The sequence below is a fragment of the Mus caroli genome, unplaced genomic scaffold, assembly GCF_978045245.1.
Source record: "Mus caroli unplaced genomic scaffold, Mus_caroli_1 scaffold_4, whole genome shotgun sequence".
In the NCBI taxonomy this organism is placed as follows: Eukaryota; Metazoa; Chordata; class Mammalia; order Rodentia; family Muridae; genus Mus; species Mus caroli.
The window spans coordinates 94,659,325-94,680,611 of record NW_028227259.1 but is presented as its reverse complement, the minus strand read 5'-3'; the positions used below and the strand labels follow the sequence as shown (position 1 = coordinate 94,680,611).

General features: G+C 40.4%; 1 protein-coding gene across 1 annotated transcript in view; it reads right to left on the bottom strand.

The window, feature by feature from the left end:
• The window catches only part of Mthfd2l (methylenetetrahydrofolate dehydrogenase (NADP+ dependent) 2 like), a 92,964-nt gene extending 73,214 nt beyond the window's left edge, over window positions 1-19,750 (bottom strand). The window contains exon 1 of the mRNA XM_021163363.3: window positions 19,163-19,750. Within this exon, the coding sequence (XP_021019022.2) occupies window positions 19,163-19,539 (377 nt within the window). The 5' untranslated portion in view covers window positions 19,540-19,750. The remainder of the gene's footprint in view (window positions 1-19,162) is intronic.
• Window positions 19,751-21,287: the final 1,537 nt, after the last annotated feature.

Here is a 21,287-nt window from a genome sequence, read left to right as displayed (position 1 = left end):
ACAAAACCATACTAGACCTAAAAAGGGAAGTAGACACAATAAAGAAAACCCAAAATGAGGCAACACTGGAGATAGAAACCCTAGGAAAGAAATCTGGAACCATAGATACCAGCATCAGCAACAGAATACAAGATGATGGAAGAGAGAATCTCAGGTGCAGAAGATTCCATAGAGAACATCGGCACAACAATCAAGGAAAATGTAAAATGCAAAAAGATCCTAACTCAAAACATCCAAGAAATACAGGACACAATGAGAAGACCAAACCTACGGATAATAGGAGTGGATGAGAATGAAGATTTTCAACTCAAAGGACCAGCAAACATCTTCAACAAAATTATAGAAGAAAACTTCCCAAATCTAAAGAAAGAGATGCCCATGAACATACAAGAAGCCTACAGAACTCCAAATAGACTGGACCAGAAAAGAAATACCTCCCGACACATAATAATCAGAACAACAAATGCTCTAAATAAAGATAGAATACTAAAAGCAGTAAGAGAAAAAGGCCAAGTAACATATAAAGGCAAGCCTATCAGAATTACACCAGATTTTTCACCAGAGACTATGAAAGCCAGAAGATCCTGGACGGATGTTATACAGACACTAAAAGAACACAAATTCCAGCCCAGGCTACTATACCCAGCCAAACTCTCAATTAACATAGATGGAGAAACCAAAGTATTCCACGACAAAACCAAATTCACACATTATCTCTCCACAAATCCAGCCCTTCAAAGGAAAATAACAGAAAAAAACCAATACAAGGACAGGAACCACGCCCTAGAAACAACAAGAAAGTAATCCCCCAACAAACCTAAAAGAAGACAGCCACAAGAACAGAATGTCAACTTTAACAACAAAAATAACAGGAAACAACAATTACTTTTCCTTAATATCTCTTAATATCAATGGACTCAACTCCCCGATAAAAAGACATAGACTAACAAACTGGCTACACAAACAAGACCCAACATTTTGCTGCTTACAGGAAACTCATCTCAGAGAAAAGGATAGACACTACCTCAGAATGAAAGGCTGGAAAACAATTTTCCAAGCAAATGGTATGAAGAAACAAGCTGGAGTAGCCATTCTAATATCTGATAAGATTGACTTCCAACCCAAAGTCATTAAAAAAGACAGGGAGGGACACTTCATACTCATCAAAGGTAAAATCCTCCAAGAGGAACTATCAATCCTGAATATCTATGCTCCAAATACAAAGGCAGCCACATTCATTAAAGAAACTTTAGTAAATCTCAAAGCACACATTGCACCTCATACAATAATAGTGGGAGACTTCAACACACCACTTTCACCAATGGACAGATCATGGAAACAGAAACTAAACAGTGACACAGTGAAACTAACAGAAAATATGAATCAAATGGATCTGGCAGATATCTACAGAACATTCTATCCTAAAACAAAAGGATATACCTTCTTCTCAGCACCTCATGGTACCTTCTCCAAAATTGACCACATAATTGGTCACAAAACAGGCCTCAACAGATACAAAAATATTGAAATTGTCCCATGCATCCTATCAGATCACCATGGACTAAGGCTGATCTTCAATAACAAAATAAATAATAGAAAGCCAACCTTCACGTGGAAACTGAACAATACTCTTCTCAATGATACCTTGGTCAAGGAAGGAATAAAGAAAGAAATTAAGGACTTTTTAGAGTTCAATGAAAATGAAGCCACAACATACCCAAACTTATGGGACGCAATGAAAGCATTTCTAAGAGGAAAACTCATAGCTCTGAGTGCCTCCAAAAGGAAACTAGAGAGAGCACACATTAGCAGCTTGACAACATACCTAAAAGCACTAGAACAAAAGGAAGCAAATTCACCCAAGAGGAGTAGAAGGCAGGAAATAATCAAACTCAGGGGCGAAATCAACCAAGTGGAAACAAGAAGAACTATTCAAAGAATCAACCAATCAAGGAGCTGGTTCTTTGAGAAAATCAACAAGATAGATAAACCCTTAGCCAGACTCACTAGAGGGCACAGGGAAAGCATCCTAATTAACAAAATCAGAAATGAAAAAGGAGACATAACAACAGATCCTGAAGACATCCAAAACACCATCAGATCCTTCTACCAAAGGCTATACTCAACAAAACTGGAGAACCTGGATGAAATGGAGAAGTTCCTAGACAGATACCAGGTACCAAAGTTGAATCAAGATCACGTTAATGATCTAAACAGCCCTATATCCCCCAAAGAAATAGAAGCAGTCATTAATAGTCTCCCAACTAAAAAAAGCCCAGGACCAGATGGGTTTAGTGCAGAGTTCTATCAGACCTTCAAAGAAGATCTAATCCCAGTTCTTCACAAACTATTCCACAAAATAGAAACAGAAGGTACTCTACCCAACTCATTCTATGAAGCCACAATTACTCTGATACCTAAACCACAAAAAGACCCAACAAAGATAGAAAACTTCAGACCAATATCCCTTATGAATATTGATGCAAAAATCCTCAATAAAGTTCTTGCTAACCGAATCCAAGAACACATCAAAACAATCATCCATCCTGACCAAGTAGGTTTCATCCCAGGGATGCAGGGATGGTTTAATATACAGAAATCCATCAATGTAATCTATTATATAAACAAACTCAAAGACAAAAACCACATGGTCATCTCGTTAGATGCGGAAAAAGCATTTGACAAGATCCAACACCCATTCATGATAAAAGTCTTGGAAAGATCAGGAATTCAAGGCCCATACCTAAACATGATAAAAGCAATCTACAGCAAACTAGTAGCCAACATCAAAGTAAATGGTGAGAAGCTTGAAGCAATCCCTCTAAAATCAGGGACTAGACAAGGCTGTCCACGTTCTCCATACCTATTCAACATTGTACTTGAAGTCCTAGCCAGAGCAATTCGACAACAAAAGGAGATCAAAGGGATACAAATTGGAAAAGATGAAGTCAAAATATCACTTTTTGCAGATGATATGATAGTATATATAAGTGACCCTAAAAATTCCACCAGAGAACTCCTAAGCCTGATAAACAGCTTCGGTGAAGTAGCTGGATATAAAATTAACTCAAACAAATCAATGGCCTTTCTCTACACAAAGAATAAACAGGCTGAGAAAGAAATTAGGGAAACAACACCCTTCTCAACAGTCACAAATAATATAAAATATCTTGGCGTGACTCTAACTAAGGAAGTGAAAGATCTGTATAATAAAAACTTCAAGTCTCTGAAGAAAGAAATTATAGAAGATCTCAGAAGATGGAAAGATCTCCCATGCTCATGGATTGGCAGGATCAACATTGTAAAAATGGCTATCTTGCCAAAAGCAATCTACAGATTCAATGCAATCCCCATCAAAATTCCAAATCAATTCTTCAACGAATTAGAAAGTGCAATCTGCAAATTCATCTGGAATAACAAAAAACCTAGGATAGCAAAAACTCTTCTCAAGGATAAAAGAACCTCTGGTGGAATCACCATGCCTGACCTAAAGCTTTACTACAGAGCAATTGTGATAAAAACTGCATGGTACTGGTATAGTGACAGACAAATAGACCAATGGAATAGAATTGAAGACCCAGAAATGAACCCACACACTTACGGTCACTTGATCTTCGACAAGGGAGCTAAAAACATCCAGTGGAAGAAAGACAGCATTTTCAACAAATGGTGCTGGCACAACTGGTTGTTAACATGTAGAAGAATGCGAATCGATCCATTCCTATCTCCTTGTACTAAGGTCAAGTCTAAGTGGATCAAGGAACTTCACATAAAACCAGAGACACTGAAACTTATAGAGGAGAAAGTGGGGAAAAGCCTTGAAGATATGGGCACAGGGGAAAAATTCTTGAATAGAACAGTAATGGCTTGTGCTGTAAGATCGAGAATTGACAAGTGGGACCTCATGAAACTGCAAAGCTTCTGCAAGGCTAAAGACACCATCAATAAGACAAAAAAAACACCAACAGATTGGGAAAGGATCTTCACCTATCCTAAATCAGATAAGGGACTAATATCCAATATATATAAAGAACTCAAGAAGGTGGAATCCAGAAAGTCAAATAACCCCATTAAAAAATGGGGCTCAGAACAAAGAATTCTCACCTGAGGAATACCGAATGGCAGAGAAGCACCTGAAAAAAAAAATGTTCAACATCCTTAATCATCAGGGAAATGCAAATCAAAACAACCCTGAGAATCCACCTCACACCAGTCAGAATGGCTAAGATCAAAAATTCAGGTGACAGCAGATGCTGGCCAGGATGTGGAGAAAGAGGAACACTCCTCCATTGTTGGTGGGATTGCAAGCTTGTACAACCACTCTGGTAATCAGTCTGGCAGTTCCTCAGAAAATTGGACATAGTACTACCTGAGGATCCAGCAATACCTCTCCTGGGCATATATCCAGAAGATGTCCCAACTGGTAAAAAGGACACATGCTCCACTATGTTCATAGCAGCCCTATTTATAATAGCCAGAAGCTGGAAAGAACCCAGATGTCCCTCAACAGAGGAATGGATACAGAAATTATGGTACATTTACACAATGGAGTACTACTCAGCTATTAAAAAGAATGAATTTATGAAATTCCTAGCCAAATGGATGGACCTGGAGGGCATCATCTTGAGTGAAGTAACACAATCACAAAAGAACTCACACAATATGTACTCACTGATAAGTGGATATTAGCCCAAAACTTAGGATACCCAAGATATAAGATACAATTTGCTAAACGCATGAAACTCAAGAAGAATGAAGACCAAAATGTGGACACTGTGCCCCTTCTTAGAATTGGGAACAAAACACCCATGGAAGGAGTTACAGAGACAAAGTTTGGAGCTGTGATGAAAGGATGGACCATCTAGAGACTGCTGTATCCAGGGATCCGTCCCATAATCAGCTTCTAAACGCGGACACCATTGCATACACTAGCAAGATTTTGCTGAAAGGACCCAAATATAGCTGTCTCTTGTGAGACTATGCAGGGGCCTAGCAAACACAGGAGTGGATGCTCACAGTCAGCTATTGGATGTATCACAGGGCTCCCAATGGAGAAGCTAGAGAAAGTACCCAAGGAGCTAAAGGGATCTGCAACCCTATAGTTGGAACAACATGATGAACTAACCAGTACTCCGGAGCTCTTGTCTCTAGCTGCATATGTATTGAAAGATGGCCTAGTCGGCCATCACTGGAAAGAGAGGCCCATTGGACTTGCAAACTTTATATGCCCCAATATAGGGGAATGCCAGGGCCAAAAGAATGGGAATGGGTGGGTAGGGATGTGGGGGGCGCTATGGGGGACTTTTGGGATAGCATTGGAAATGTAATTGAGGAAAATATGTAATAAAAAATATTAAAAATTAAAAAAAAATGTGGGGAAAAAAAAGAAGTGTTTAATCAGGAATGCCAGAAGGGAGAATGTGCGGACTGCAGGGAGCTTTAGAAGTGCCCAACCATTGAGCTCGTACAGGCATAACAAAATTAGCTAGTGTGTGTCTTTCGTTCCTGAATGCAGAAAGTTCTTGGACCGGTGCAGCGCACATGCAACCCACCAGATGCCAAAGGGTTTAACTAATTCACTGCTACAGGGTCTTGGGGAAGGATCTTGTGTAGTCTTGGTCATACAGATAGTGTGAAGATCACCAAGATATTAAGCACCTCTGCTCCCATTTGTAGATGGATTCTATTGGCTGAGAAACAATGCTCAAGTTAAGGGTCTAGGGAGGATAACTGAGGCAAACATAAGAGTCTGGGAGCCTGAACACAGAAATAGAGCAGGGATAACTGGCCTATTGTGCAGAGGTCACCGGGCCATTAACCACGTCCTTCTGGGAGGACAGCAGGTCATACATCTCTTCCTTTGAATGAACAACCCTGTTTGTCTATCATTTCTGGTTTCCAAAATGCTACTCTGTAAGCACACGGACCTCTTGCACTCTACAGATCAAGCCACATGGCAGAGTCTTTGTAAGTGCAGTTAGTGCCCTTACAAGGACCTCCAGAGGCTCCATTCACCTTCCCTTGTATTGGCACCCAGCAGAAAGAGCGGTTCATGGTGACACGATGGGGAGAAAGGAAAGTGCCTTATGTGTGAAAGTCCAGCTTTGTGCTTAGCTTCATATATTCTAGGCATCAGTACTATATCTCAAAGGTAGTTGGATTTTCCCACTGCCAGGTCTCTCTGCATTCTGGTTATTGCTTCCTTGGCTATGTACAAAAATTCCATATAATCTCACTTGTCAGGATTATTTCCATTGTCACTGGAGCCTTTCTGGAACATTCTTGGCCTACCTCTGCATCTTTTGTTTTTAAGGACATTTTAATTTTTTTTTTTGAGAATTTCTTACATGAGTATTGTATTTGCATCATGTCCACTCTGCTACTTCTCTAATCCAACTCCTCTCATGCTCCCCCCTCCCTCTCAAATTCATGACTTCTCTTTAATTATTATTGTTGCACACCCATATATACATATACACACATACATATACATATAAATATACACACATACAACCTACTGAGTATACTCAGTGTTGTGTGTTTAGGACTGAGCACTTGTGGTTGGGTCACCAGCAAGGGGATCATCCCTAGAGAAGACTCATTTTCCTTCTCTTAGGAGTTATCAATTGCCTTCATCTAGTATTTATGTAATTCTCCCAACCACACTGGTATGTCAACCGTCGTTGTCATTGTGCAGTCTTATTTTGGTGGTGTGTATTACCACACAAACAGGGAATGCAATCAAGGATCATGGTGAGTGGAGTCTTGAAAAGGGACATAGTAAGACACAGATTCTGTGAAGGGGGACATTGGAAAAACAGGAGGGCTCTTAACTGTGGGAAGAGAGGAAGGCAACCAGAGGGAAAGAGAAGGAGTGGGATAAAGAACCTTAAGGATACATGTTTTCAGTTTAATTAAAAACATATACTATATGAGTGTGTGTGTGTATACATATGTAAATAATTTAAATGAAGTTACACCACTTAGGGCTATAAGCCCTTCCTTTCAAAACCATACACTCTCCAATAAAAAGACCCTAGTACCAGGCATGCAAAGCCTCTCTTCAGTAATAACACAGGCTGTTCCTGCTGCCCATTGTTGTCTGTGAGAACTTGAAGGTAAGATTCTGTTGCTGAAGAATATCATCCACTTTGGCTCAGGACGTGGAGGAACTGAACTCGGAATTGATCTTGGAGACTCTTAAATTTCATATGTGTTTCTCTCCAGCACTTTAAAGGCTTTCTCGCACTAAGGTCTTTGATCCCTTTTTTAACTCATTTTTCTTCTGGATGAGAAATGTGGGCCTAGGTTCATCCCTTCATCCTGTGAAAGTCTGGTTTTTTCCACTGCCCTTTGTTGAGAGGCTGACTCTTCGGGAGTGTTTTTGATGTTAGTACCTGCAAGGGTTTATATCTCAGATACCGGTGTTTGTGCCTGCGCTGCACAGTTTTTCGTTATCACAGCTCTGTAATATAATTTGAGGTGAGGAATTGTGACACCTCCAGCACTGCTCCTTTGCATAAGAATTGCTTTTGCTATTCATGGTCTTGTGCTTCCATATGGATTTATAATAGTTTAATAGCTCAATGAAGACTAACATTAAGCTATTGAAGAGCAGATTGTTGTGGGTTAATATAACTGTTTTCACAAGATTAATTCTGCTAACATATGAGTCTGGGAGACTTTGTCATCTTCCAATGTCTTCAAATTCTTTTTTCTCAGTGTTTCAACTTTTCATTTGGAGGCCCTACACTTCAAGATCTTTTTAAAAGTTTATTTTGAAAGTTATTTTAAAAACTTACAAATTTAATTTTTCTGATTTCTGGTTTTGGCAAGTTGACAACTGGTATGTAGAAAAGTTTATGATTTTTCAACATTGATTTTGTACTCTATTAGTTTGCTAAAAATATATACCGGTTTTAATAGTTTCTAGTGGAAGTTTTAGGGTCTTTTAAGTGTACATTGATATCTCCAAACAGAGATAGTTTGATTTCTTCCTTCCCTGTTTCTATCCCTCTATCTCTTTGTATTATTGCCCTAGCTAGGATTAAGAGCACTATGTTGAGTGAAAGTTGAAAGAGTAGGCATTCCTGTGTTAGTCTATATTTTATAAGATTAGAGGTTTCTTCCATACTCACTGTATTACCTATGGCTTTAAAATGTGTAGTCTTTGCTATGTTAAGTTAGGCTCTTTCTATTTCATTCATAGCTTTATCATGGAGGAAAATTAAAATGGATTTTCCTGCATTAATTAAAAGGATCATGTGATTTCCCTTCTTAAGGATATGAATACAGTCTTACAGACAAGATTATGCATTCGAACAAACTTGCTCCCCTGGAATGAAACCAATTTAGTCTTGATGTAATTTTAATATGGTCTTGAATTCACTTTACCTGAAATGTTTTTGAGAAATTTTGTCTTTGTGCACCAGAAAAACTGATCTAGAGTTTCCTTCTTCATGTTGCTATTTCTGTGAGCAAGTTTGGCTTTGGAGATGAATTTGACTGTGTTCTGTCTCTTTCTTTTTTATGTAACGGTTCAAGAAAACATTGACACTAGCTCTCCCTTAACGGTTTGGAAGAATTCTGCAGTGGATCCACCTGTTCCTGCACTTTTGCTGGGAGAATTTTTATTACTGCTTCCATCTCATTGGTTCTTATGGTTCTGTGTAATATGTTTGCTGCTCCTTGATCTAACTGTGGTGGCTCACAGGTGTCTAGGAATCCATACATTGCCTCTGCATTTTCCAGTTGTTTGGCATATGATGTAATTCTTGAGATACCTTTACATCTACAGTCTTCTCCCTCTTTCATCTCCTTGTTATTCATTTCAGTCTTCCTTCTTACTTCTCTTTTGTTAGACTGGCTAAGGGTTTTTCAGCAGACCTGGTCTTTCATTTATTTAGTTCCCAATGCACCAATGTTCCTTGATATTTACTGCTTTTTGAGTTTGGATTGTTGTTTTTCTAAACTCTTGAAGAGCATCATTGGATTATTGACTTGAGCTCATCTTGATGTTTTATTCCAAACATTTATAGTTACAAATTTCTCCTAAGAATAGCTTTAGCTGTAGTAAGATGTTCATTGTGGGCAATTGCAGGCTGGCATCCAGTTGAGCTGAGGTCTGAGGTCATAATTCACCTACATAACATGATAGGCATTCCCTCATGCTCCTGGAACTCGGGCCCCTGCCTAAGTTGCCACCTCCCACAGATCCCCCACAAGAGAAGCATGATCAGTAGTCAAGTAGACAATGGCCCAAGCTTCTGACCTTCAGGCTAAACTCCTCCCCAGTTACCTAGCAACAGTAAAGACCATACAAGGGGCTGTTAGGCCCCCACCTCGATTTCTTACTTCTCTTACTCTTATGCTCTTACTTCTTGCTCTCCTGTCTCCCTCTTACCCCTCTGTCTTCTCTCCTTTCTCTCTCTCTTGTCTTGTCTTCTCTCCTCTCCTCTCCCTCTCCCTCTCCCTCTCCCTCTCCCTCTCCCTCTCCCTCTCCCTCTCCCTCTCCCTCTCCCTCTCTTTCTCTGCCTTCTCTCTTTCTCCCTGCATTTCTATAATAAAGCTCTTAAACCATAGAGAGTCTCTGCTCCATCAAGATCCGTTGCGCAGTCTGGTCAGTGTTGGGAACCTCTTCCTTCATCCCTCTCTCCTATAACCCCTGGCGACAGGGTGTCACCTCGGGGTCCCTGGTAGGGGGCTACCCCTTGTCCAACCCCCGCTGCGTGGGTCAGATGCTTGCATGCCCACCCGGGACTGAGTGGAAAGTGCCTAGCAGCTCTGCTTGCGTCCACCTGCCCAGAGCACAGGAACTCTGGCCGGACGTGGGCCCCTTTTCCTCCCCCACTTCTCCCCAGGGCCTTCCTGGGCCCCCCTTTTTTTGTTCCCAACAGTTCATTCTATTATTCTATTGACTATAAATGTATTGGTTTTTCTGCCAGGCACCATATTCCATCAATTGATCCTCAGACCTATTTATAGTATTATATTTCAGTTTTGGTGACTACACATTAGTGTTATATCTCAAGATAAGGTAGTCTTCCATTTTTGCTGTTTTGACTATTAGAGATCTTTCATAGTCTTGCTTAGACTTCAGGAATCTTTCCTTCCAGGATAATTGCCTTTAGAATTTTGGCAGAACTTGCATTGACTCTAGATAATTGCAGATAGTCTTGGCATTTTAATATTTTTCAGAGCATGGATGTAAATTTAGAATTCTAACAGGAACTGTGTTGGCTCTGTAGATAACTGCACCTAGTGTTGTTATTTGAATATTATTTGCTAGTCCATGAACATGAGAGATTTTCCGTGTAGTTTTTCCTCAAACTCTTTCATCAGTGTTTTGAGTTTTCAGTGTGCAGACCGTTCACCTCTTTGTTAAGCTTACTCTTAATGATGTCAAATATCATGCTGTTATAAATGAAGATACTTTCACTGGATGTATGCATATGTACAAAGGTATTTCCAGTTGCAGAAGGTTGTTCAACTTGATTCTGAGAAGGGAGAACTGAAAAGACCTACTCTGCCATCTTGTTGGTGCCAGCATCCTTTGTTCATTCAAAACACCAGTTTTCCATCAGTGAATCTAAGTAAATGGAACTGTCAGGATGTAGTCCATACCCTCACTTGTTTTATAATTGATTTTGAAAAAATTCTAAATCTTAAAATGAAATCCAACTATCTTTGCCTCTGGACTTTGCACTTTTCTTTCTTACGTGGCAAAACAGTTATTCAGACAGACTGGCTAAGAATTGTCAGATTGTAAAACCTCGGTGTTTTGTTGAAAAGCTATACTTGGCTCCTCAAAGCCACAGTTAAGAACCACTGATAGGGGTCTCCATCCCTCCCAAAACAGGATTAATCCCCTTGTATAAATGAGAGATCTGCTCTCAACTCGAAGAAACTTATCATGGCTAAATGTGTTCATAATTCTTCATTGAATACACAGAACATTCATAACAATGTTCAAATAAATTATAATCATCTAGCAACTGAAATATAAAGCCATAACAAAATTAATACTACACATATTAACATAGTGGCTGTAATTAAAATTTAAAACTAGTGATAAAATTTATATCTAATGTCATAGAATAATTACTCTCTGATGCCTACAATTAGATTTCAGAAATGGTAAGAATTTGAAAATATTTTATAAATCAGTTTATCATATCTATAGATTATTACATTTTATTTGAAATCTGATAGAAATTGATAGTCAATATAATCAAAAGTGGGTCAAAAAAGAGGAGACATCTTCAGCCTTGCAAGTTTGTAGGCAAATTGCAATCAATGAAAGAAAAGGCTTATAAAAAGAAACTTATCCTTCATAAACCAAATAGCTGAACTAAGTAAATAATAATTCAATGTGCAAGTATCGTGCATTAATCTCTTCCTTCCAAAAATATATTAACTCCTCAATTCAAGTATATGTGACTGTATTTGGAAGTAAGGGCTTTGCTTGTGCGTCTAAGATGCCATAGAGCAGTGCCTTACTCCACTGTGACTGCTGTCCCTTCAATAGACACACAGGGTATCCTATGAGACACTGAGGGGAGAGAGCTGAGTGATGACCGAGGGAACCACTGAAGTCGTGCCAACGCAACCTAAAGAAACCAAGGACTGTGGCAACCCCCAGAGACTGGAGGAGGAATCATGGTGCCATCATAGCACTATCAGACTTCTGGCTTCTGGGATAGTTAAGAACAGATTCCTATCGTTTCTGTCTGCAGCAACCTCAGTAAATGTGAACACCTATGCAGCAGCCCATCCCCCACCATATTCTAGAATCAGTCTCAAACCCTTAAATATATATAAAACAAACACTGCCACAGCACTGCTTACAACTGAGGCTGCTTCTAAACGAACACAGTGTGGGTCACACAGACAGCCCAAATGCTCTGAACAAAGGATGCTTTCCATCTAGGAGGGGGATGAGGAAAGACAGTGCAGGATTATATCACACTGTAGAATGGTGTGCTGTCTACAGCAAGCTTACCTCCGGGATTTTTCATTAAATGTTTTCAGGTAACTGAAGTCATGCAAAGTAAAACTATGGAGGAATGCAGACTACTATAACCCCAGAGTAAATGCTCCAATTTATGTTAAAAAAAATTGAATGAGTGAGCTTAATATTTTCATGTACTTTATACCTTGAAACATACAAAAATACAGCTGAAAAACCAAGTTGACTACATCTAAATATGACAAAGCTGCTCTAAAATCGAACTGTTTTATGATGGATAACTTTATCTTTTTTGTTTTCTTTTTTCCCCTTTTATTAAGCATAGATTCTCTTCTCATACAATATAATCTGAATAAAGACCCCCTCCCTCCACTACCCCCACTCCTCTTTCATGATGACCTTATCTCACAGACTGTGGTGCAAGGACACTCCAAAAGGAGACAGACACCACCTGTGGATTGATGTAAACAAAAGTATCTTTATATTTCACTACAAAATAAAGATTGAAACAGTTTGATGTAGGTTTGTCCTAAGCTTAGTCCTACTTTAATATTAGTAGATGAAATAAATTATAAACTAAAATTATTTCTATTTGGCAAAAGGAAACATATAAAGTTAAAACTCGTAAAATATTGCAAGAATTTTTTAATTAAATATATGCTTAAATTTTTCCAGAAAAATCTAAGTATCAGTATGAAGAAAGGAATAATTATGAAAGTGATTCAAATTTTTCATAAATACTAAAAGTAATTATTCAGTCTTACTAAAAGTTAAAATTCCAAAAGTTTATATGGAAAAAATGCTTTACTATATAAGTATAAAAACTTTCTTAAAATATTACTGGAAAAGTTCTGAGAATACTATTTCATAGGTCCCATAATATATCCCTAAGACAACAAATATTCTAAGTGAATAATTTTTCTTTTTTTTTAAATTTATTTTTTATTAGGTATTTTCTTCGTTTACATTTTCAATGCTATCCCAAAAGTCCCCCATACCCACCCCCCCCAATCCCCTACCCACCCACTCCCCCTTTTTGGCCCTGGGGTTCCCCTGTACTGGGGCATATAAAGTTTGCAAGTCTAATGGGCCTCTCTTTGCAGTGATGGCCGACTAGGCCATCTTTTGATACATATGCAGCTAGAGTCAAGAGCTCTGGGGTACTGGTTAGTTCATAATGTTGTTCCACCTATAGGGTTGCAGATCCCTTTAGCTCCTTGGGTAATTTCTCTAGCTCCTCCATTGGGGGCCCTGTGATCCATCCAATAGCTGACTGTGATCATCCACTTCTGTGTTTGCTAGGCCCCAGCATAGTCTCACAAGAGACAGCTATATCTGGGTCCTTTCAGCAAAATCTTGCTAGTGTATGCGATGGTGTCAGCGTTTGGAAGCTGATTATGGGATGGATCCCTGCATGAATAATTTTTCATAATTTTAAAATCCTTTTAATTTCTCAGAATTTTTTTTTGTGGTCACTGGTTCACATCAAAAGTACACCTAACTTGACCCCTTAGATGTGACCCTCACAAGCGCAGCTATGATAGCTTGCTTGGATGCTATTTCCTGAAATTACAGAATTATCTTGATCAGCTCCCAAACAAGGAAGGAAGGAAGGAAGGAAGGAAGGAAGGAAGGAAGGAAGGCACTCTTCCCACAGCCTTTCTTCTCTGCTGCTGAGATAGCTGCTGAACGTGACTTTACTAGCAAGCAATAAATCACTGCAGAAGGCCACGGGTGTGTAAGAGTGGCCCTATGCAGTAAAAATTACTCAATGGAAACCAGAATGTTTGGGTGTAAGCCTGGTCCACAGAAAAACTACTTAATTGCTTCCAAAGGACCAGGATTACCTCGTGTATACAGGCAGAATGCTCTCTGCTTATCTTACACAGTAAGGCTAGGAGTTGCCTGGCTAGTTTACAAAATGGTTCTACTTTCTAGTTCTCTTAAATAATGGAGACATATTTGCATAACCTGGAGTAATATGGGAAGAGAGCCATCCATATTTAGCCATGTTTCTAGGAGCTTATTTGTCTTACTTATAAACATGCAACTTTCTTAGACTATGGTTACTATTATCAAAGACAGTATATAGAGTATAATAAACCTGAGCAGACCAATAAACAAGAGAGACAACTTTTTGTATACCCTATTCCTCCATAAATACCATAGCTTAGTCAAGACCAATGCAGCAGTTAACTTGGACACTTGACAAGTCCTTCAAACTCCTGTTTAATTATAACTTTAATTACAGCATCAATGAACTGCTTTAGGATCTATAAAGATGAAAAGATCTCATATCATCATAAATCGTCCTAAGGTCTCCACGAGTTCAGCTTCATCATTGTGTGTCTCAGGTACAACAGGAGTATTTGAGGTTTATGTTAAAAATATCCATAAGAACTAATAATGCTAACAACAATAATCCCGAGCCTTTTGTGGCATATTTTTAAAATAAGTGAACACTAATGAAAGTTAAGTTTGGGACCTTGTTAAGAGCATTTCATTTCCCACCTTAAGTACTTTATGCAAACCTTGAAGCAATTTTTAGGAAAAATCATGTCTTTGTGAAAAACAAAGCAATAAAGCAAAGCATAGTCTGTTGTGTATGATTCGTTCCAATGTCAATTTTATAGCTTGCTGAATTAAAACCCTTAAATAAAACCAAAGAATTAGTAATTACCAAAAAATATACTTTTATATATCAACCAGAGACCACATGATCATTTCTATTCTTCTCCAGAAAAATATTTGGTACCACAAGAAGCCTTGGTTCACCTGCAGAAGTCCCTGGACACATTCTCAGGAGAATGGTTTCAGATGTGAATACACAAAGTTACAAGGGAAACCAGTTTTATCAAGATAGCCTAGGGTGGGGGTAAGTCTTATAGTAAGTACCATATTATTAAAGTGATGAAAATAGATGGTGTTTTGGGATATCTTAATCAACCATGATGTTAGAATATACCTGTGTATTAGTGTCCTCACAAGCAGTGACTGACGATAATATTAATGTGATTTGTTGCCAGTATTTACAAGGGAAAAAAGGCTGAATTGATCAGATGTTACTGAAATCCCCTTCCAGGTTCATGGATTCCCTCAATTCTATCTGTGGGACCCTACATTAAGATATGTTACATTATGGGAATCTGAGAGAATACTAATGAACCTGCTTGGTTATATTTAGAGTTTAAGAAAGTATATTTTGGCCAGGTGTAGTAATACATGCCTTTAATTTGAATACTCAGCATGCAGAGACAGTCAGATCTCTGTGAGTTTTGGCCAGCCTATATAGTTTCATGCTAGCCAGGGTTATATTGATTCCTTTTCATAGAAATAAGTATAATTTGTATGCCGAAGGTCTATCTCTCTGAACTTTCTCAGCACTTTCATAGCCTTGGGTTCAATTCCCATGGCTACACACAAACAAGTATCACTTTAGAAAAAGAATAGACAGATATATGAATGAATGAATGAATGAATGAATGTGTGTGTGTGTGTGCGTGTGTGTGTGTAATAGACTATCAGAGACAACCTTAAAGAGAAAGTAGAATGGGCTTCCTTTAAAACATGGAAAGGTAGAAAAGAGCTGCATTAACAGAAATAAAGGAGAGAGAGAGAGAGAGAGAGAGAGAGAGAGAGAGAGAGAGAGAGAGAGAGAGAGAGAGAGAGAGAGAGAGAGAGAGAGAGAGAGATCCTCTGGACAGGATGATGAGAGGGAGACTTACAAGAAGCCTTCAGAGAACCCCTGAAAGAATCACATGATCAGCTTTGCCAACCAAACAGTACAATTTTGACAAACTGCACTGGTAGCCTTTATGACTAGTTCTCTCTTCACTGAAATTAATTTAGATAAAAAAAATCAGCTTTGGGGGCTAGAGAGATTGCTCAGTGGTTAAGAGCACTGACTGCTCTTCCAGAGGTCCTGAGTTCAATTCTCAGCAACCACATGGTGGCTCACAACCATCTTGTAATGGGATCTGCCCTTTTCTGGTGTGGCTAAAGACAGCTACAGTGTACTCACATACATTAAAAAAGAGGGTATGGGGGACTTTTGGGTTAGCACTGGAAATGTAAATGAGGAAAATACCTAATAAAAAGTATATTAAATAAATAAATAAATCTTTTTTTTAATCAGCTTTTGTAATCGTCCTAATTGGAGTCTAGTTTCCAAGCTTCAGGGAGGGTTACAGGTCTTTAAGGCAACCAGTAACCCGCAGAAAAGGCAGTCCTGAGTAAGTCCGAGAAGGGAAACTCTGAAGACGTTAGCACTATTACAATAAAACCCATCCTTTAAACATTCGTAGGCCACCCACTCTAACATATTTAAATATCATAAACTAGAATCCTCTGCTGACTCCAAAAAATAGAGGCTTTTTTTAAAATGCTAGGTCAGCAACAAATATTATAAAGCTATTGGCAGTGAAACATAAGGGCGAAACAGTATGGAGAAGCTGTAGGCTGGCATCCCAAATGCCACAGTGGCTAAAAGGCATCTGTAGGGAGAACAAAAAGAGAATGTACTAAATCCATGGCTTGAGAAAGCTCTGGCAGCAATGTGAGCACAGAACACATACTCGGTACCCCACAGAGCTACAGGAATGATGGAAACAAGCTGTGCAGAACTACCCCTGTTGTGGGGTAGTTTCTCTCTCTCTCTCTCTCTCTCTCTCTCTCTCTCTCTCTCTCTCTCTCTCTCTCTCTCTCTCTCTCCTCTCCTCTCCTCCTCCTCCTTCTCTCTCTCTCTCTCTTTCTCTCTCCTCTCTCTCCCTCTCTCTCTCTCCTCTCTCTCTCTCTCTCTCTCTCTCTCTCTCTCTCTCCTCTCTCTCTCTCTCCTCTCTCTCTCTCCTCTCTCTATCTCTCTCTCCTCTCTCTATCTCTCTCTCTATCTCTCTCTCTCCCTCTCCTTGAGCCCAGTACTAGCTAATGTGCAAAGTCTGTGACATTCCTGCCCCACAGAGCTGGCTAGGCAGCTGCTAAGTTCCTCCCCGTGAAAAGCACATGCCCCAGACTTATGCAGTGTTTTAAACCACAGCCATCCTGACTAGTAAAATCCCTACACAGTACCACAAAGAGGGAATAATTTAAGCTCCAAGAATTTTTTTTAAACATTTTTGACCATGTAAGTAGTTCTTTTCACAACAAAAGAAGCTCCAAAAAAATAGAAAGACATCTATGTATTTACATTAATTTCCCTCATTTATTAAGCTGTAATTTTCATGCATAAATACGATAGCTAACAAAGAATTTTGAAGGGGAAAGTTATTGCAAAATGAATGGTAAATAATGTTATGAGATCTTATAGCTTCCAAATTGAATCAAATATTTCTTGAAATTCAACATACTAAATTAACCTTCCATGTAAAAAATACTTAGTGTGTTCCATTTTTATAGGTGTCTACTGAGACAAGAAATACAAAATCGTCAACAAGTCAACAATCTTTTTCCACTTAAGGGCTCTAAAATGTGACAAATTGGTTAATTTAAAATAGTTAATGTCACTGAGGAAAGAGCTTATGTAATCAAGGATAATTTCCAATAAAAAATATACTATGATTCAAATGTCATGCCAACAGGAATGATGTTGAGTGTGACAATGAGGGACCAGACAAATGAGGTGTCACTTAAAAAGATGACTGAGTGGGGAGGCAGACAGTGGCGACCTCTGGAAGATGGAGTCTTTTCTCTCTGCTGGCCCTAGAAGAGAAAAGAGACACCAATAAACATCAACACACTGTCCAAATTCCTCCCCACCCGAGATACACCAGTCTGCCAGTGTTTCTCATCTTCACAGCCAGCCTTGCCTTCAGGTAAGGCGGTCAGGGCCAAAAGAAAGGTCAAAAGATACCACCATATCCGAACTTGGTTAATGCCGTCTTAAAAAACAAAACCTCTACAAAACGGCATTTCTTTTCTTACGTAATTATAATCTGCATCAAACAGAATGGAAAGCAGGCCGGCACAAAGTAATGTCTTTTATCATCACAGTTTGAAAAAAATAGTCTTCCAAAAGGGACTGCACCTTTAATTCTAAGGTATCAGAGTTCAAACCCAAGGCCTGCCACTAGACCAAACTACAAATTGCAAGATGGGAAGTCTCTGAGTGGATAGATATATATGTGTTTGTGGGTGTGGAGCATGTTGCTACAACCAAATACTGAGGTTGTTCAGTGTTGTTTCAGTAGGAATTAGGCAAGGAGCAAATGGGGAGATGGAGACATGGAACTGATGAAGGGACATTAATCAATTTATACATTAACAAAAAGATTACCATTACTCTAGAGGGAAGCACTAAAAACTTGAAATTCCAAGGACAATGATTTAAATAGGATACTCTTGGTAGATAATCCCTTCAAGTCTGGATTGCAAACAGAACCCTCACAAATCTGTTCTTCCAAGGGAGGGGAGCACTCTGGCGATGTTGAGCGAAACAGCAAATCCCAACGCTGCTGTATGTACAGCAATAGAATTCCGAAGCTGTGTTATTTACCACACATCCTCTTCTATAGACCTAGTCACTACAAACCATCTCCGAAGTTAAGACTACAGAAAGTACCTTAAATTTCAGTGACTCAATACTAAGTTCCAAATACGTAGGATGGGGAGTTAATTTAAATCACACAGCACCTATATGGGCACAGCCTCACTGTACTTTTCCTTGAGGACACAAAGTGAATATAAACGGACAAGCGAGAGTCTCCAGCCACCTAAGAAGCGCTGAAAGTTTACAAACGAGTTTTTCTGAACTCGAAGGCCCTGGGCAAGACACTATGCATTGCTGTTGTTCCATAGGTTGGATTCTCCAGCAGACAAGGGACGCTGCGGCAGCGTGGCCTGTTCCTGGACACCACGGTGTCTTTTCATTGTCCCGGGCAGCAACCAAATCCGAAGGCTGCCAAGCGCCCTACAAGCGGAGAGGCCAGCCTGGACTGCAGTATAACGAAACCGTAAGACATTCCGAGGTGGGAAAGACTGCATACAGCAAGCCGGTGACAAAGGACTAAAGAAACAAACGCTGGACTACAGGTCTCCACAGCGCCTACTCCTGCTCGCACAAGAACAGCCTGAACAAAGCCAGGGTCCGAGCGAGCTGCCCACGCCCGCGGCCCATTGTCTGAGCGCCTTGCAGCGCGACCACCCCGGGCCTCCGCAGGCCCCGCCGCCGCCCAGCGCGCGGCCCCTGCCCGCAGCTCCTACCTCCGGCCGCTGCTCCCGAAGCCCCGCCACGCGCGCTCAGCGACGCCCGGGACTCGCACAGGCCCTCGGCCCAGACGGCCCCGGAGCAGCGAGAAGCCGCGGGCCCGCGTCGCCATGCCTCGCCGTCCGCCTCCGGGGGTCTCGCGGTCAGCTCTGCGACACGCCCGGGGCCCTCGGCAGGGTTCAGGGGCGCGGGGCGGGGCCGAGCCCCGAGGAGGCAGAGGCGGCACCGCTGGTGGCCGCGGGGTGGCGGGCGACTTGGCTCCAACCCGCGCACGCTGGCGCCACGGGAGCACAAGGAAGGCCTCCGCTGTTCTTGCAAGCAGCACGCCCCGCTGTGCCCCAGGCCCAGCTCTGGTCCCTGGTCTCGTTTCCATGGTTACGGGGAGCGCAGCTTGGAGCAGTAAAAGTTGTTGCAGGTCTTTTGCTTTTCACTCCCTGTGTGACCTTAAGATGCATTGAAAAAGAAACTCAAGGAGAGGAAGAAACAAAGATGTCCTTGGGATTTCTATGAGTCTTCAGCATCCTTGACACTTCCAGAAGATCCTAGAGTTTGTGGAACCTTAAAGCAGAGGGAGTTTGCAATGAGAAAGCAAAAATCATCTGCAAAGCTAACAGGAAATATTCCTCCCAAGGTCAAGCTGTGGCCGTGATGCGAGGGGCAGGGGCTGTTTAGACTACTGTCTAACTGAGGAAACTAGTAATGGAAAGTCCCAGATGTTAGAGAGCTTGTTCTGTGATAAACCCATCAAGAACAGCGGTGCATTATCTGGCTGGTAGAAGGCATTTAATCACAGAAAGAAAACATGGAAGAAAATCTTGGCATCGAGACTTTTTATATAACACTTTATCATAGTGTGTAAAAGATTTTTTTTTAATTTCTGCTGTGGGGGGAAAAATAAACCTGTTAAGAGAATGAAAAGGCAAGGAAAAAGTTTCGGTGAGGGATGGGTGTTTGTAAAATACTTGTTGTGAACTTGTACCCCAAATATACAAGGAGCCAAAACATACCACCATCCCCAGCTTTTAATAGACCCTATGTTTGCACAACAAACACTTGACTATTCACCGAGGCCTGTTTTGTTTGTACATTAAGGTCTTTAATGCATTTTATGTAATTTTTTTTTTCAGAGAGCTGTGTGTAGGTTTATTCTTCAACGGGTGGATATCCCAATTTTTCGAGCATCATTTGCTACAGATGTTGTCTTTTCTCCCACACATTGTTGCCAATTTTTGTCAAGAATCAGATGACTGCTTCTGGATCTGCTGTTCTATCCTGTTGGCTTATATATCTGTCTTTGTGCATTACAACACTGAATTTGTTACAATGACTATGTAGTAAATCCAGATATTCAGATCAATCCAGTTCCCAAATGGGGAAATTGTGTTTGTACTGTATAGAGCAATGGTTCTCCATCTGTAGTCATGACTGCTTTAGGAGGTTGAAAGACTCTTTCACAGAGGTCACCTAAGACCTTCAGAAAACACAGATATTTACATTAATTCACAGCAATAGCAAAATCACAGTCATGAAGTAGCAACGAGAATAATCTTATGGCTCAGGGTCACCATAACATGAGGAACTGTATTAAAGGATCAGAGCATTGGGAATGTGATGGTTTGTATATGTTCTGCCCAGAGAGTGGTACTATTAGAAGGTGTGGTCTTGTTGGAGTAGGCGTGTCAATGTGGGTGAGGGTCTTAAAGCCTGGAAGCCAGGGTCTAGCTGCCTGGAAGCCAGTATTCTGGTAGTACCCTTCAGATGAAGATGTAGAACTCTCAGCTCCTCCTGCACCATGCCTACCTGGATGCTGCCATGTTCTCACCTTGATGATAACGGACTGAACCTTTGAACCTATAAGCCAGTCAAATTAGATGCTGTCCTTATAAGAGTTATCATGGACGTAGTGTCTATTCACAGCAGTAAAACCCTAACTAAGGCACGGAAGGTTAAGACGATCTGGTCTAGAGATTTACTGAAATAGGCCCCTTCCTCTTGCATGGAACACTGGCCCATAGAAGACTGCATTTATTTCTTATAAGTTGCTATCTGTGGCCTGATGGTTTACTGTGAGATGCAGGGCATGGGACCCTTTTCTACCCACATTTAACTTTTTGGGATTAC